The sequence below is a fragment of the Strongylocentrotus purpuratus genome, unplaced genomic scaffold (genome assembly GCF_000002235.5).
Source record: "Strongylocentrotus purpuratus isolate Spur 01 unplaced genomic scaffold, Spur_5.0 spur5_scaffold_9, whole genome shotgun sequence".
Classification (NCBI taxonomy): domain Eukaryota; kingdom Metazoa; phylum Echinodermata; class Echinoidea; order Camarodonta; family Strongylocentrotidae; genus Strongylocentrotus; species Strongylocentrotus purpuratus.
The window spans coordinates 20,893,746-20,911,048 of record NW_022145615.1 but is presented as its reverse complement, the minus strand read 5'-3'; the positions used below and the strand labels follow the sequence as shown (position 1 = coordinate 20,911,048).

The window sequence follows — 17,303 nt, the reverse complement described above, 5'->3', positions numbered from 1 at the left end:
GCCTCGAAAAGATGTCATGAATGATGTTAATGACCTGATGCTGGCGGACTCAGCAATGCTTGATGAGTGCACAACATTTTTCTCAGCGACTGCATCCACGCATCTGACTGCGATGGAAAAAAGTACTCATAGGGTTCGCCATGAGTCAGTGGGTTGGTTGCGTGTATAATAGACTCGACGCGTGATGACTCGGACTGATCATACCATGTGCGAAAAAAAGAGAAAGAAAAGGGAATTTGCAAAAAGAAGCATGCATAAGAAAATTAACCGTTGAATTAACCATTTATAGTAACCACTCTTTATCGCATCCTTTCCATCTAACATAGCCATATTGCTTTGACGTGTTTTATTATTTTTTTCTTCCTCTGACAGTCACATACATACAAGGTTTTCCTCCTATATGCTACGTCAAATAATCCTCCTTCCTTGCGGTATAACCACAAAATACCCGGTATCGGTTTGGACATTCTCGTGGTTGATAAAAAGGAAAAGAATGTTCCACCAACATGATATAACAAGATATTACATTCCAGTGACTGCTTATCGTTTTTATCACGGTTGCCAAAGAAGGCAAGAGTCTTCGGATTGGGAGAGGCAGAAGGAGACAACAAGAAGGGGATGAAAAACAAGAGGATAGGAAGGAGGAGAAGAGTTCAGATGAAGATGGGGAAAATGAGAAGAAAGCAAAAAATGAAGTCGAAGAAGCAGAGAGAGAAACAGTGGAAGAAAAGGAAATAGAGTTAAAGAATGAAGATTGCATTGTAGAGGGAGGGGGAATAGAAGAGGACGTACGTGTATCATTCATTTGAATTTGAAAGAATATTTTGTCACAATATTGTTATATATTTCTGTTTCCATCATGACATAGTCTAGCATTTGAAAATACCCTCATGAGTGCGGAGACGTTTTCATATTTCTTTGATAAATGTAATCTGGATACTTTATGAAACTGTGTCACCGATTGAATATAAACGGATTGTTTTTACTTTAAAAATGTTTTTAACATGGATCGGTACAGAATTAGCCCTGTGCGATTCCAAAACAGCAATTAGATCTGTAAATTTATCCTAATATAAATGGCTCATTTCGAAGATATACAAATTATGTATCAACATTTGGTTGTGAGAAGGAGGGCAAAAATGTATCACTTTTTGTTATCTGTCTCCTCACATACGTAGTGAATGTGCACCATAGGCCTGCTTGTGTCCTGGTACAAATCCTTCCCTGTGTTTCGGTGGAATATAAAAAACGGAAATCCAAGATTGTGCCGTGATTGTTCGCCAGGTGGCGCTATACCAGAAGAAGGGCCGATCGTGGCTAACATTTAGGCTCCAAAAAGGCACGTAAACAAAAAATATCATACTTATACTAAATTAAATGCTCATACAATATGAACTCTCACGCATCTAACTTACTCAGGAAAGAATCTAGTGGAAACTATCTCTCTTTTTTTCTCTCTGTCAGAGATTTGCAATTATTATGTTTCCATTTTATTCTGTCTTGTTAGCTCTTATATTATTTTGCTATTTACAGGTATAACGTACGTGTTCGCAGCAATTATTAAAATTAGCTGTCTAGATCAGTTCAATTGAATATTGTGCCAAAATATATACGCGAGGTGATAGTTGTAACCGTTACCTTTTTCTCCTTTCCTGACATTCCCTTCATACATGTTTAATTGCCACTGAATGAATTGTGGGTTGATACACTAAAAGGCATCCAATCTTCTAAATGGGCTTGAGTAAATCGAGATCTTAGAGGAAAAGAGGTCGTAATAACTGAATTCCATCGCTTACGATTGTCATCTTTTCAATTCCTTCGAAACCCCTGCTCTCAGAATGTGGGTTAGGACTATTTGTATTGAATTGATAGGAGGTGGACGGGGTAATCACAAATGTTAGTCTCGTTGGAGAAGGAAGGAAAAAAAAAAAAACGATTTCAACTGTCAAACTTCAGTCCCTTCTTCTTGTGTTTCCACCTCTTGTCTTCTCTATGAATTCCACTGGGGGTTTCTGGCCGCTTGTTTGAGAGCAAACACAGACCGTCTGAATAGTATTTAGAGAAAGAAAAGTGAATTGTGGAGGTGGAAAAGGGGGAGAAAGGCGTGCAATCCATGGTTATGGAGTCAATATTGAACGAGAAAAACCGGGTTTGGATGAAATAGGTCATCATCTAACTTCAGACCTAATTTATTGAACTGATTCGTCTTCCTTATACAATTACATTATACATTCTTGAAAGGAGGAGCACAATCAATTTAACCCACCATGTGTGTCAATGGCAATCTCGTGCCATGGTAGTTCGGAACTAGTTCCTCTTGTGGTGCAGTAACATGGATTGGAATGACTGTACCCATGTGTTCCTTTTTACTGAAATAAGATGCTGAAAAAGTACTGTTTACTGTTTCCCCAAACGTAATGGAAATGTGTACCCTGCGCCTATATTCAATTAATTTACCTTAGATTATCAAGTGCTTAATTCATATTTTAGCTTGCTGCCATCCTAATGATCTTAACTTTCACAGAGGTTTTGTGCAATAATTTAAATATCGGTGATTGGATAAAATGTTATTTCAATATCATATTTATACAAAAATCTTCATTGTGCCATGAGTAGGGACGTACGTCTTTCAAAGTGTATTAGAATTACTCCGAATGAATTACCCTTCAAAGATCTGGATGATACATATTATCTCCTGCATAGAACCGTCGTTGAAGAACTTGGTCTTTCTCGGATGCGATTTAATCGGGTTCATGCTACTAAACGATTTCTTGGAACCTTCCAAATCCGAAACCACACGTGACTGATCCAGTCGACGAAAATAATAATTTTTTGAATCAAAACCAATAATCAGGCATGCAGGACAAGGGCATGGCAATTTCTGATTGCCGAAAGATCTAACAATGATGTCGGAAACGTGAAGTGAGACCCTAATTTTTTTTGTTCTAACCTCATTACGCAATACAGACCTCGATGTCATACACATCAACATTTCATTTTCATGAGCTCTGTATTTGTATGAACTAACTTAATGAAAAGAGTGCGAGTACATATACATTTATGAATTGAAATAAAAATTTGGGCATTTATGAGAGGTTCAATAACTACAAATTTACGAAGGCGGAAGGTGAATGATTTGGGAAGGGTTTTTCTGTTTGCTTCCAATAACAGGATAAAATGGCCCGGCGACTTATCCTTCTTTTCAATCAAAAGGGAGAGAGAGAGAGATGGGGGGAAGCGGTAATGAAACAAGAGAAAGGACCGCGCTGGTCGCTCGGGGCATCGGATGTCGGGTGATGTGGTGGAGATGAGAATTAGCTTGTGGATACTCATTGATTACATCCACTCTTTCTTTCCTCCCCCTCATATTTTTTTCTTTCGATGGCCTCCCCCTTCTCTTGTTTTCTTTCTTTCTCAACGCCCCGTTCTCACCTCTCTATCGTATACAAGCAGGTTTATCGTTGTGCATTTGCACCTTCCTGAAAAGAATATTTAAAAAGCACCCCCTCCCTTTCTCCCCCACTTCCCCCATCTCCCCCTCATCGCCTCCCTGCAGGTTCCTCACATATTCACCCGGTCCCTCCCTCTTCTTATTTCATATTGGTTCCTAGCTCAAGGAACCTTGGCCTTGGCAGATGACCGTTAATGAACCTTGGTGGAGTGTAATCTGGTATTAATGCATGGATGCGATTTGCATTTTCTCCTGGAGGGTGGGCTTTTTCTCCTCGTTTAGCTTTCGTGAATCGCAAACCATATTCAGCTTGCCGCTTGCTTTGCTAATCAGATGCTGGTCTTTTGAATAATTCTTGTAGTTATGATAAATCTCTCCTCTTTCGTTTAGTAGTAATGATTTGCATCCTCATCATATTTTATTGGTACATATCTAAGTTATATAAGACCATTTGCAAGTCGCTTGAAATTGAGATAGAATTTACACGCGCGCGCACACACACACACCCATGGCACACACACACATGTATGCAACTGACAGAGATGGAAGGAAGAAAATTAAAAGGAAGATGAGCGAAATGTTTATCCATGTATATTACGATTTGACTTAAGTTACTGCATCAAAGTTTAATTTGGGGGAATAGAAAAATAAAGTAGGTTGGCTTAGTGTAGATTTATCTTAATGAATAGTATGTCATGTTGGAAGCATTTTCCTTCTTCGACCCATGTATCAATGTCATTCATGTTAGTGTGTGGGTTAGATGACGTGGGCGTGTTTTTAATTTTTTTTAAATATAATCTAGTGACAATATTTGTTACGACCATGAAGGTAGGAGAAACTATGTACAGATAGCACTGGTGTAAACAGGTGTGGGCCTAGTTTTTAAGGCAAATGCTTGATTCAATATGGTGATATTTTAAACTAATAGCTCACGCTGTCACTTTTTTTTGCTGATTCAATTTTCTCACACCATTAACCGGGGAAACATATATGTTATGATCCAAATGATTTTGAGCCAACATCATCATGTTAATATAGCTCCGCTGAAGTGCTAGTGTTTAAGGTAGAACATCGCTTAGATGTGACTTTTCTCCATTTTAATTATTCACGGAATTGTTCAGATGAAGCGGTTTTTCCGCAGAAACACTGAATCTTTTATGAAAATGCTACCGTATATATGTGACATTACGTTTTCATACTGTCCTGTCAGCGCTGCATTGTACTTTTACTCCACGCCACCAGATATTTCAGATCCTTGTTTCTGTCGTTCAGTGTCATTCCTGCATTGACATTGTGAATTGATCGGACCGATCTATATCCAGGTATTTAATGAGAGTGTGTTAAGGTATAGCGGTGGCATTACGCCCTAATTAATAAGAGCAGACAAACAAGACTTGTCTAATTAATTTAAATAGACGAGCGAGGTCACTTAGGCCAAGAAAAGTGATAGATATAATAGCTCCGGTGACAACGGTCTGTTTCAAATTGTACGCATGAGCAATTATGCATGCAACAGAGCACATTGAACCGAGCAGTAGTACATTAAACCGTAGATGTGTATAAATTCTGAGATCGCTCCGTTAGGGTCACAGAGGAATGCTGTGTAATCCAAGTACTGGTATCAGAATGGATTATAAGTTTGAAGTCCTCCATCCAATCGCGAACGTCCATCTAAAATGTTTACTGAGTTGCCGTTGATATTAATCTCGAGTAAGGTTGCAAACAATTGGAGTCAATTATAATTCTTTATAAGGCATGACGTATGATTATGAATATAAACTTCAGACAGTAATTCGTCGGCTCTCCGCCAAAAAGACACTACCACCATGTACCGTCATTGGCTATTATGTCTTTAAAACTGTGAGGTGACGAAATGCTAACCAGAGGGGTGCAGTGCCGAGAGTTTCATAACGAATACCAACCTCGTGTTGTGTGTTCCGAGTAACAAAGGCAATGCAGTATGTTTCTGCGTGTGAAGGCATGTGCGTTGGGCTTGGGGCATTGCGTCCACTCACTCCTCAAGACGCCTCATGAAGTGGCGTTCAACGCCGGACGCACTGCGTCTCAATGGGCCGCCGAGTACCCGCAGGAGGAATGGGGCGTCAGACCAAAAATAGAATTATTCACAACTTGCGTTAATTAAGCGTTACAATAGATACACGACATAGCATTGTAATGGGGACGTCACACCCACAGTAGAATCGTTCTCGCTTAGCGTTGTAGATACACGTCATAGTTGTAAAGTAAAATCGTGATTATGATAGGGTGTTAATGTAGTGACTACCAACAACTATGTACAAAAAAGTTCAATCTGAAATCTTGTGCTGTTTCATTGATCAAATTTATACAGACACATCCTAGATCACTTGTAATAAAATACCCCAATCCATTTTCTCTCCACAAATCATATAGACATACAACGAAGGTAAATGACCAATATTTTTGGTCATAATCATTTTCCTCAGAACATACCGTCTATGAAAAATGGCACTGAACATTGTCTCATCCCCTATTCTCCTATTTCATTTTACCTCTATGTTCGCTTTTTATGTTTACGTCAGGTGGGCGTTAGTTCGCATTTAACTCTTAGCTCAGTCAGTTCTCTCGAGGTTGGCTATGCTTCAACTAAACGCGTCTGGCTTTATTGCATGACTTTTAATTACAGCTCCCTCGAGTTCGAGTTTGCAAAGCAAGATATGAACCGTCATTACCTAAAGATGACAAGAAATGGGTGTAATGTGCCATGGAAGGCAGAAGACACGACTTCGGCCTTTGGTTCCCGCCAATAAAGTTAGACAAAAACCCGAAGTGCAGACGATGTCCCTGCAGGTCTTATTCCGTGCTTAATTACGATCAATCAAGACACGGAAACGAGCTCTTAGATTGCAGTGTGTAGAACCCAGATACCTAACAGAAATACAAACCTTGAAATTTGCGCCGAACCCAATCCTATTTCACGTCCACTTCGCCGTCCGTTCCACGCGAATCTGCCAATTCAACGAGCACGAACTCGACCGGGGGAGAGAAAAGTGCAGCCAAAACTCATTTACCCAGTCTTACTAAAGAGTCTGCCTGTTTTTTAAGGAGGAAAAATGCCCGATCAACCTTGTTTTGATCATTGCCCCATGCTTGCAAGCAGAAAGGTTTAAGGGGGCTAAATGAGCGCGAGATTTAGAAGTCGAATTTGCGGTGTTCGACGTGACTCTGCGCTGCTCGAGACCTCAGCCAGGGCCACGGTCGGTAAACACGGGCGACCAGGATCGGCTTTCTTATCGTGCAAGGGTAGGATGTGACTGCACTTCTTGCCCGCTACGGAGCGCTGACTGAGAATCGGTAAACAGAAACTCGAGAGAGAAGGGGGAGCGGACGGGGGCGGCTCTTTCAGTTTCAGAGCTCGCCGACAAGAAGGGAAAATTATAATTCCACATCAACCTACATATTTCACCGTGTTCAAATAGTTGCCGGTGATATTACCATCATGTGACAGGCTACTGCTGCAATCAGAGTGTGACATGGTGTATACTGTATGAATAAAACCCCTGAAACACTTTAGGAATGTTGTGTGGTCCCAGAGGTTCACATCGTAAAGGGCTGCTTTTCCTAGAAACATTGATACGAAATATTGATACCAAACATTGTTAAAAAAGGTTAAAATCAATATTCATAGAAAGGGTTATAAGTTCGATCAGAGGGCAATTGCGCGTTCTGTGATTAACTATATCGGTTTGGTAGACTTTAGTAGCCCAAGCTCTTTATCAGCTTATATACATTTTTCTATTTTGGCAAATATCATTTAATTCTTAATTTTTTTTCTTGCATGATAGTGTTAGATAAATCATATTTTATTTTGGTGAGAATTCTGTCATTGCGATTTAATTCGAGACAGTCACGACTATACCTTCAAATGGAAGTAGAGCAAAAGAGCGATGTGAAAGACAAGTTTCTAATTGCAATGTGAAAGTATCCCTTTGGTCTCTCTTCACGATTTTCCATTCCAACGTTTTGAAGACTTTAATGAAAACAACGGCTCAAGAAGACGGGAGGGCAGACTAACATAAATTATTGGCGTTAAAGATAAGATTGAGTTGTCGGTAAAGGTGAAAAATGTCCCCTGAAAAGAATGGCTCTTCAAATGTCCCCACATGACAATAAATATCGGACATGTTTGTTCTAAACTTCCATGCCACGTGTGTATGTAGTCCCATACATATACATGATTGTATCTGCTTGGGGTGCATGTGGCTTTTAACAAGACTGAGTCGATATCTTATCATAGTCTCACAGTATACACGAATTCTTATGTGCTACAAAATCAACCTTTCCCCCGTTGCCCATAGTTTCTTTTACAATGCAATCGCATGACCGAAACTCAATTGTATCTTTAAAATAAAAAGAGGTCCCCGGTTGACGGTGTGTTGACGAAGATCTTGAGCGAGCTTCAAGGTCAGACGTGTTCAAGGTTTGGTCACGACTCAAGAGCTTAATGTTACAAACATTGACGAATACATTTGTGCAAACTGAGGACAGGAGAATAAATCAAGACAAGCGGGCTGCAACCCATATATACTCGCAGCATTCTAGGTAGCCAATTGCATTATCTACGTTTAGAAAAGCGAAGCGCATCAAATGTTATGTATGGCCGCAGCAATGTGAACAATGAAATCATACATTATAATATCTAGCTAGATTATTTTATAAAGCCATACAAAGATAATTAGAGACGAGTAACTTTATCTTTAGAACTACACATACTGTACAGCGTACACCCGGGTGTAAAACGTTTTTCAATTCCAATCCATAAACATCCAGAAATTTGGTTTTAAGTACATCAACAACTGCCTAGAAACATGAATTGTGGTGAATTGGACGGTCTCTTCATTCTCTCAGTTTCTTGCTTCAGTCTACAAATATTTTGAGTAATGAAATTAGTAAAAAAAAATGTTAAAAAAGCGGCGTGTAATTTCACATAATCCTCCTCCATGTTTCAAAGTCTTCCATTAAGAAGGGGGATATTGGGAGTCCATCAGCATATCAATACCCAATAATCTGCATGCTTTCGATAAGTGTTAAATATTCCCCAGTCGGTAGTTAAAAGGGTATATAAAACACGACTTTAAAAGCTATTTTTGCATTATTATTGCAGATTTATCTTCCGTGTTACTTCCACTTGGATGTTAATCTCACTCTCAGGCTTGTAATTATTGTATGTGGTGTTGATGTGAGTTGTAAATATATCATGGTTTTGACACAAGCAGTCTAACACAGACTGATACCGAAGCAAATACACATATAAGTGAGTGTATTGTCATATCCTGTGATAATGATATCGGAAGTAATACTAATATTGGAGTTGGAGTCAACTACCTATAGTTGCGAGATGGATGAATTTATTTGTTTTGGTTTAAACTCGAGTGCTGCGAGGGCCGAATTAAGCAAAAAATGTAATGTCTGGCATTGAGATCGTAAGATGTCCTCCTATTTTGTCCTCCTAATTTATAGCTTTCCTTCTTTCCTTTATATGACAATGCTTCTTCCTTACTATAATATTATTGATTCTATTTTTAACAAGTGGCTGATATTCTGGCAATAAGTACCAAAACACTGCCCTGGTGCCCTGTGCCCTGGGAGCAGTTTCTAAAATGAAACGAATAAACGCATAAGTGCTACGGATTAATATACTATGTAGTCTGAAATCATGCATGGATTATTGTTGTCGCAGTGTACAACATTATGCACTACTCGATTAAATGCGGCTCTCTCTCTCTCTTTATTCGAATACGTGCAAACAGAATGGTCTAAAATACACAACAACGACGAGACGTATTTAACCAAGCCCTGTTTGTTCTGCATCGAGGTTCTCTTATTAAAGAGAAGAGAACAAAATATGAATCGTAATTTTCTGAAAAGCAAACACTTGAGCGTACATTATCGGGCGAGGGTCAAAGACCAGAGCAGTACCCTTTGCTGCACTTTTCCACCGCCAGCCAGCACGCCCCTCGTAACCTTTTAATTCCATCAGATAGGGAGGATCACCCGTAATATCACTAGGCTCCCATTGTGTATTCAGCGATGGTATTGTAGAGATGGATATACATGTATTTCGTCGCTAATGCGCCAATTTCCATTCTCTCCGCTCCTATCCCACCCCCACATCTCTGCCTGCTCTCCTCGATGTGTTTGTGCCCCCCCCCCCCCCATTCTCCGCCTCTCTGTTATCACTACTCTTGTGAAATATATATTTATATTTACCTTTTCTATGTTACATGAACAGTTTTATATTTTTATTTCTCCCTTAAAACACTAACATACACACGCACATATACCCTAGCCCACTTGATCTCTTTCTCTCTCTCCCTCCCTCTCATTCTCTTTCTCTCTCTCTCTCTCTCATGCTCTCCCTCTCTTTCTCTCTCATGCTCTCTCTCATTCTCGCTCCGTATTTTTCCATCTCTATGCTATACTTTTCAACCAGACATTATATAGGCCTTTCATTTTATACATATTTATGTTACTATAATAATCTAAGAATCTGATTCTTTCTCACTCTCTCTATTTGTTATATACATGGATATATATTTCCCTCTCTTAAACTCTCTGCCCCCCCCCCCCTCCCCCTCTCTCTCTCTCTCTCTCCCATATGTATGGATTTCTATTAATTCCCTATTACTATAATGGCTTCCAAACAGTGCCATGATACCTTGGCTTTATAGTTTATTCTATAGAATTACATATTGAATGTCAAGTGCCGAATGATAAATAACACCATTATCCGTGCCACTATTGATGCTGTTTGGTTCGAGCGTTTTGCTTGATTACTTTTATAATCCCAAGCTTAACATATACTCTGGGATACATTGTGTGTCGTGCATTTGGGTGGTGGTAAAACAGGAATTCCTACGTCATTGTTATTGCCAACGTAACCAATTTTGTTTTATTCAAAAAAGAAATTCTTTGTTGATTGCCTTATCCAACAATTCATACGGTATGGGAAAATCAACCGATGTGAGTGTCGACAAACACATACAATTATATTATATTTGTGCCCGTATCACTGCCCCACCTTTAAAACACAATTGGCATACCCTCTTTTTTTGGTTTTGAAATATTTGTTCCCAATTGTATCCCCATTCGACCTGAATCCACTGTGCCTTTTAATGAAAATAATAGCATTATCAATGTGTTGTCATTTTTCAAATCTAACCCAATTTTTTCCTTTTTTATTTCTCTACTCACAGATGCATGTGGTTTGTCCGATGCGGCCCACATCGAGGCTCTCCAAGAGAAGTCCCAGTGCGCCCTTGAGGAATACGTCCGCAGTCAGTATCCTAACCAGCCCAACCGATTCGGCAAACTTCTTCTCCGGCTTCCTTCGCTCCGAACCGTCTCGTCGCACGTAATCGAACAATTATTCTTCGTTCGGCTGGTGGGCAAGACCCCCATTGAGACTCTCATTCGCGATATGCTGCTCTCTGGAAGTTCCTTCAGCTGGCCCTACATGACAATGCAATGACAGTGAGATGTTGAGGCAGGTCCGGGGACCAGCAAAATGCAGTTTTATGTTATAGAGATAAATATGTCTATCAATGCCAAAAAATAAGGTCAATTATGAACAATGTGACAGGGAGACAAGATCAGTGGATAAAGCTTGAGTAAAAATATGCAATGGGCATACTGAATTGTAGTCGCTGACCAGGGCGATACTTTCCAGTACGAATTTCATTCTTCTTTTGATAAGAAGACAGTACTGAACAAAGACTGCATAGAGATGGAGAGGGATAACCTAGAAATGAAATGGGGATAAAAAGATGTTGTGGTTGTGGTGCTACGTTATTATCCCTGAAAATTGGAGTCTTGTAACCATTAGCCATACTTACTTCTGGAGGATAGGACTGGATGGCTAACTGTGGAAGCAAGTCTAGATACTGAAGTTTTTCGGAACTACATTGATCGGATTTTGGTACAATACCCCAGGAACTGCCACTAGGGGATACCACGTCGTCGTCCTTAACAATGGGGAATATCTTCTGCTAGTCAGCTAATGATGACACCACCACGAACCTACCATCTAAAAAAATTGGGGGGGGGGTTCCCTTTGTTAAAAGTGCATTCCATTATACAGAGCTCCTTTAAAAGGGTCAGTACCCAATAATCTTAACCATTTCCATTTAGCCTCAATATTGTCTCCAACTTCTTTTTTTTCTTCTGACCGTTCAGAATTGCAAGAAGGTTTTTTTCTCACCGCACTTGTTTCACAAGAGGCTCCACTCTGGTCTTAACCGAAAATGATATTCCTTTAAACTCTTTCAAATGTCAATGTTTCATCGAATTCGTTTTATCTGTCATTGTAAAAACTCAAATTATTTTGGTGACTGAGAGGGCGTCGTACCGTATTCCAACATCAACGGATATCTGTCAATTACTTCAGATCATTGATTTTTACCCATAGCCTAAATTCATGAAATAACCCTTTGATTTATAAACACTGGAAGAGGATGGCTATTTTGATGAATATTTAGACTCAAAGTCAATCGTATTCTGTATTTGACAGACAAGACCTACTCCAATATCACAAGACAAAACTCTGGAAGTAAAACTAAGGCATGTAGCCTTCCATCCAAAAAGGAGATAGCATTATGAAAAACAAGAATTAGAAGGGCCATTGGTTGTTCAAAGCTGGTTGTCATTGTCTTCTAAGTGATCTAAGGTGTTGCAGCATTCCATAAAACAGAAGGCATATGTATGACAGAAGATTATAATTATGCTGAAGTTCCCATAGATTCATTGTGCAAACCAGAATTCTTGGTACTTGTTAGGGTAATTGACATTGTGTATTTCAGTACGTACTTCGTGTTTTAATTGTTTGTATAACTAGTGATACGTTTGATTATATTCTATCATTTCTATGTTTACTGGTTCCAAACCGGTGTTGTTTTAGAGTCTGACGTAGACGGAACATCTCACCGCAAGTATTCGTAAAGTCGATAGTTTCTAGTGCTATTATTTTGTTATTAAAAGTCCTATTATGAACTGAAGCTCGTGTTAATTTTATGATCGCCTTTGGGAAAAGTTTTACGGATGGAGAAACATAAAATATCATTTTGAATTCGTTTGATGCATTATTAAACGTTGACTTAATTGCTTTATATCCGAAATTTCAAGACCATGTTACAATCGGAGTTTAGAATAAAGTTTACGTGCAGTTGAAGACGTTTATCGAAATCATTTGATAACACCTAGAACTAAAGTGATTCATCAACATTTCATTTGAAATGATGTCTACAAACTCTTCATGAACAGTCAAAAGGATCTTTTCGAATACCTTTTTTGAAGAAACAATGTTATTTGTTTACAACAACAACTGTTATATTTTGAAGACCTTTGTTAGTTTTGAATATGCATCTTTTGTTTTTATTTCTCGATCACCCAATACCTTGTATTACCAATGCTGTGTATAGTCCCACCCTATTCATTTATCCCAAGCATTACCAAGCCCTTCGCATTTTATGAAAGTAATTAAGGTGGTTGAAGGTGAAGACATCACTTCCATATCTTTTTAATATTACTGCCCTTCTTGTTTAAAATCAAAATTAAAATAAAATGGAAATTGAGTCTTGAACTATGTTTGTATTCCGAGGGAAATAATGACTAAAAAAAGTATTTACAAATAATTTTGGCCTTCAATATAGTAAGAGATTACGATAGTGGTTATTGTCATCTTATCATAGTTTCATTCGTACTGTCCTTATTATGTGTTTCATCCACCTCTCTTTCCTCTGAGGAAGTAAAATAAAACAAGGTCAACTAAAAGGGAAAGACTTTGTCATTGAGCACCGACTTCATATGAACACAAGAAAACAAAGTTGTCCAGGTCCCCAGGTGATTGAAACATAGTTTTGTATCGAAAAGAGGGCGCTAGATTTTGTAAGAGAGCGTGTATCCCACAATGCTGCAGTGTGATTTTTGTATTTTAAGCTTGAAGCTCCAGTATGCGTGATGCGAAAAGAAGTTGCTTTTTCAGTATATCTAGTGTCATTTTATATAAATAGATAATCGTATACATTTGCTATATAATTATTCACATAAAAATTGTAACTCAAAGTTGAGTTACTTATTTGTAACTTGTAAATAGACAATTATTGTCACTTTTGTGTGTACTGAAATATATTAGACAAATTGAAATACTTAAGATACTCAAAGTTTGTTTGAAGTACTATCTATCTATATATAAAATGTACATCATGCAATTATAACAGAATCGTTCAAACATCCGCAAAATTTTTGCTGCCATTTTCTGTTCAGCCTGAAAACAAATCTGAATCGATATTCAGATTCAGTGTGAATTTGCCAAAAAACTTCAGACCCATTTTCACAATACATGTGACTGCCAAAGAATAAATATGTCACATCAAATGTCAATATAATGTTTAAAATTGTGGGTGTTCTTTCTCATAATTTGCATTGTGCTATGAGTGCAATGTTTGTTGTGTTCCTGGAAATCTATTCCACTCTGATAGTGTCTGTATTTTAGACTTTCGAATTTTTTTTTAACGTGCTTTCATTGCTCTGAAACTTTTGTTCTTTCTACACTAGAAGAACAGTGAATATGCAGGAACAGACATCAGTAATAGACATCTCAAATTCTCGAATGCTACTACATGTAGTTCAGTTAACCGCGACCCGGGGTCTAATATCATGTTTAAGAATGATAAACTTATACGGCAGACTACATTCCTCTGTAGGATCCTAAATCCTAAACCCGGTGTCGGGTTAAAAGTTTGGTAGAATACTGGTCGATATGTACGCACAATCACATTGCATTGTTTTCGTTTATGAATCAAAACCAAATGCATATTTTAGACTTTTGTGTACCAGGTACAGTTAAAATGGATTACCCTTTTAAAAATGTAAAGTATTACCCATGGACCGTTAAAGTCAGATATCGGAAATCCTTATTTTCACCACCAAATGAAATAACATTTTTTAGCCTAAAATGTGTTATATATTATATTATATATTAAAATCTCCAAATCCTTCTGGTTATATACAGTGCATCTGACTGTTTTGTTGTATTGTAACAGTTTTCAAAAATAAAAAGTCTCTTTATTCTGTATTAGTTGTGCATTTTTAGTAGTTATCGATATATGTAATTAGAAATCTAAACATTGCTATTCCACTTGTGGCTAATTTTGCTCAGTACTTGCCAAATCGTAAATGCCTGATAAAAATTAAAGTGCCACTTTGTTTTTAATGTAACGCTTTAAACTTTAATGTTTAAACTTCATGTTGTGATGAAATCTTTTGAAGTAGGAATTCCTAAATTCAACTTCCCGTTGATTATCATCTAACAGAAGTATTGGAATGTATTGAATAAACTATAAGCATGCATGGTATTCATTAATTTCACTGAAATGTTGTTGCAAAGGACTTTTTAAAAAGAATTTTATAATATAGACCCTGTAGAGATGAATTCTAATTCGTTTTGTTTTTCTTCAATAACCCAAATCAATAAAATATTTATTTTAAGGCTGGCTTCTCACCGTATTTACACTTTTTTGTAACATTTTAAAGCACGAACACTGAAAATATTTTTTTAGTTTGTCATGTGAATGACTGAATAATTATTTCGTGGGAAATCTTATTATTATGGCAAAAAGAGTACTGTATTATACAAATTAAACAGTATACGGAACCGTCCTTGTTATAATTGGTCTAACATATTTTATTATTCTGTTTCATCATACCATTCTTTTATTATTTCTTTTTTTTTAGTATTCTTATCCTGCAGCTGGTAATTTCATAGCATTCATGCCATTTCTTGCAAATTTGTGTATAAAAGCAGAAAAACAAATGTATTTCGTTATTTTCACAATTCACACATTTATGGTATTTGTACTTAAATTTCTTGCTTTATGCTTTGATCTCGTGAATTCCTTTTTAGTGATTGGTGTGAATAAATTCTCTTTTGTGATTTCCAGAATTCGACTGTCAACATTTTAAAATAAAAGTGGTAAAAATTAAATAAGCGGCCAATGTGCTAACTCGGCATTGGAAGTTATTTGCACAGATGTGTGCAGTTAAAATGAAAGTTGGTTTCTATCCAAACTATTTAGATTAACGACATATAAAGACACATGGGCGATTCTAGTTGTTACAAATGTTTATGTGATGGCTCTTTGTCCAGATGTTAATAGCTTTACACCCACCATCGAGAAGCAAATATACATTGCTGTACTGGCATTATTTTCTGTACTATTTTTCAAGTTTTGATTTGGTCCCACCTGGATTATGTTATTCCTATTTCATCTTTTTTCCATTCATTGTAGCTTCTTCACAGATACCATAGTCCTTGATCACGCTATCGGCTATGCTAGTTATCTGCCAATTTAATCGTAGCCTGAGTGTTAATCTAGTGCGTAGTCTTGTCTTTTTGAAATGTCTTGTGTCCAAGACACGACGTTGTCGACGTAAAAAAAATGTTGAAAAAGTGAGAAAAAATATCTCTGTATTTGTACATGAACGAATAATATTTTGTGTATTCTTTCTATTGTTCCTGTGTCGTTACCGGGGATTGGTCAAGAATTGAGAATGATAAATGAAATGTGTGTGAGTGCCCCCTCTGCATGTGTGCGTGTGTATTAGTGTGTACATTGGAATTGTAGACGAGCTGTGTGAACGCGGGACATATCTATGAAGAAAATGGAGTGTAAATGTGAAGAAAAGAAAGCGAAGACGATTAAACATGTTAAAAAGATTTGCCTTGAAAGGATTTGTGTGAGAAAGAGAGAGGGAGAGAGAAAGGTGGGGGAATAAAAAGTGAACAAAGTTGGTGAAAGTAGAGAATTAAACAATCAATTTATACTGATTTTTTACAATAAATATTTTTCCCCCAATTTTTTATTGGAAATCAATCTCTGAATAACATATTTGAATACATGTACAAATGAATATTATATACTTCAGAATAAGACATACATAAAAATATCAACCACAATAATTATACAATAAATATGACAGAACTTAGATGAACAGATTCTATTACATATAATAAAATACACGATACAATTCTGAAGAAAGCACCAATGGTAGAGAAGAGAAATATTTGCATTATATCTAATATTGGAGAATTTGTCTGCATGTGTCAGTACCTAAGGAGAAGAGTAGACAAATCGACACAGTTTATCCACATACTATCAGCATTGCAGAAAATAGGTTATGCCCTTCTCATCAATTCCTTTTTCATTCACATTGGAAATGAATTAAATTTCCCAGTTGAGCGAAAGGTGAACCTTTCTCAATCCAGCTGATAATAATCTAGATAAAGCCTGCTTACCCTTTAAAAAAATTCTTTGGGAATCCAGTTGGAAATCCTGTTTTAAAAAAACATACGATGTGCTTAAGAAGATGAATATATTTGAATGTAATAAGCAAGACCCAAACAATTACGGAAATAGTCATGTGCACAGTTGGATACAGCAATGATAAAATTGTGGATTTAGAAAAAAGAACTGATTCTTTTTTCTGAACGAAATACTCCCTTCTGAAAATCCTCACGTAATTCCCACGATTGAGTATAACCTTTTGAATACCACTGGATTTCTTCGTATCAATCCGTAATTTCACCTTCCTCCATTATAGTCATAATACCTGATGTCTTTTCTCGATATTTTTTTTAAATTTTAGTTATTTAGGTAAATACTATTCTAAAACTATACCTTTTTATAGTTTTTCTAATTAAGACCTATCAAAACAGTTATCCATTTGATCGTTGTGTCTTATACGGCAAAACTTGGTAATAATTAGCGATGATCTGGTAGATAATCTGGGGTTTTCATGATCTGTTATTATATTTTGT

The 17,303-nt window shown here is 37.3% G+C and overlaps 1 protein-coding gene across 2 annotated transcripts in view; it reads left to right on the top strand.

Moving 5' to 3' along the window:
• Window positions 1-15,972, top strand: part of LOC576939 (COUP transcription factor-like protein) — a 50,645-nt gene extending 34,673 nt beyond the window's left edge. For both annotated transcript variants that reach the window (XM_030976931.1, XM_011664260.2), the window contains one exon: window positions 10,687-15,972. In XM_030976931.1, coding sequence (XP_030832791.1) covers window positions 10,687-10,961 — 275 coding nt within the window. In that variant the 3' untranslated portion in view covers window positions 10,962-15,972. The remainder of the gene's footprint in view (window positions 1-10,686) is intronic.
• Window positions 15,973-17,303: the final 1,331 nt, after the last annotated feature.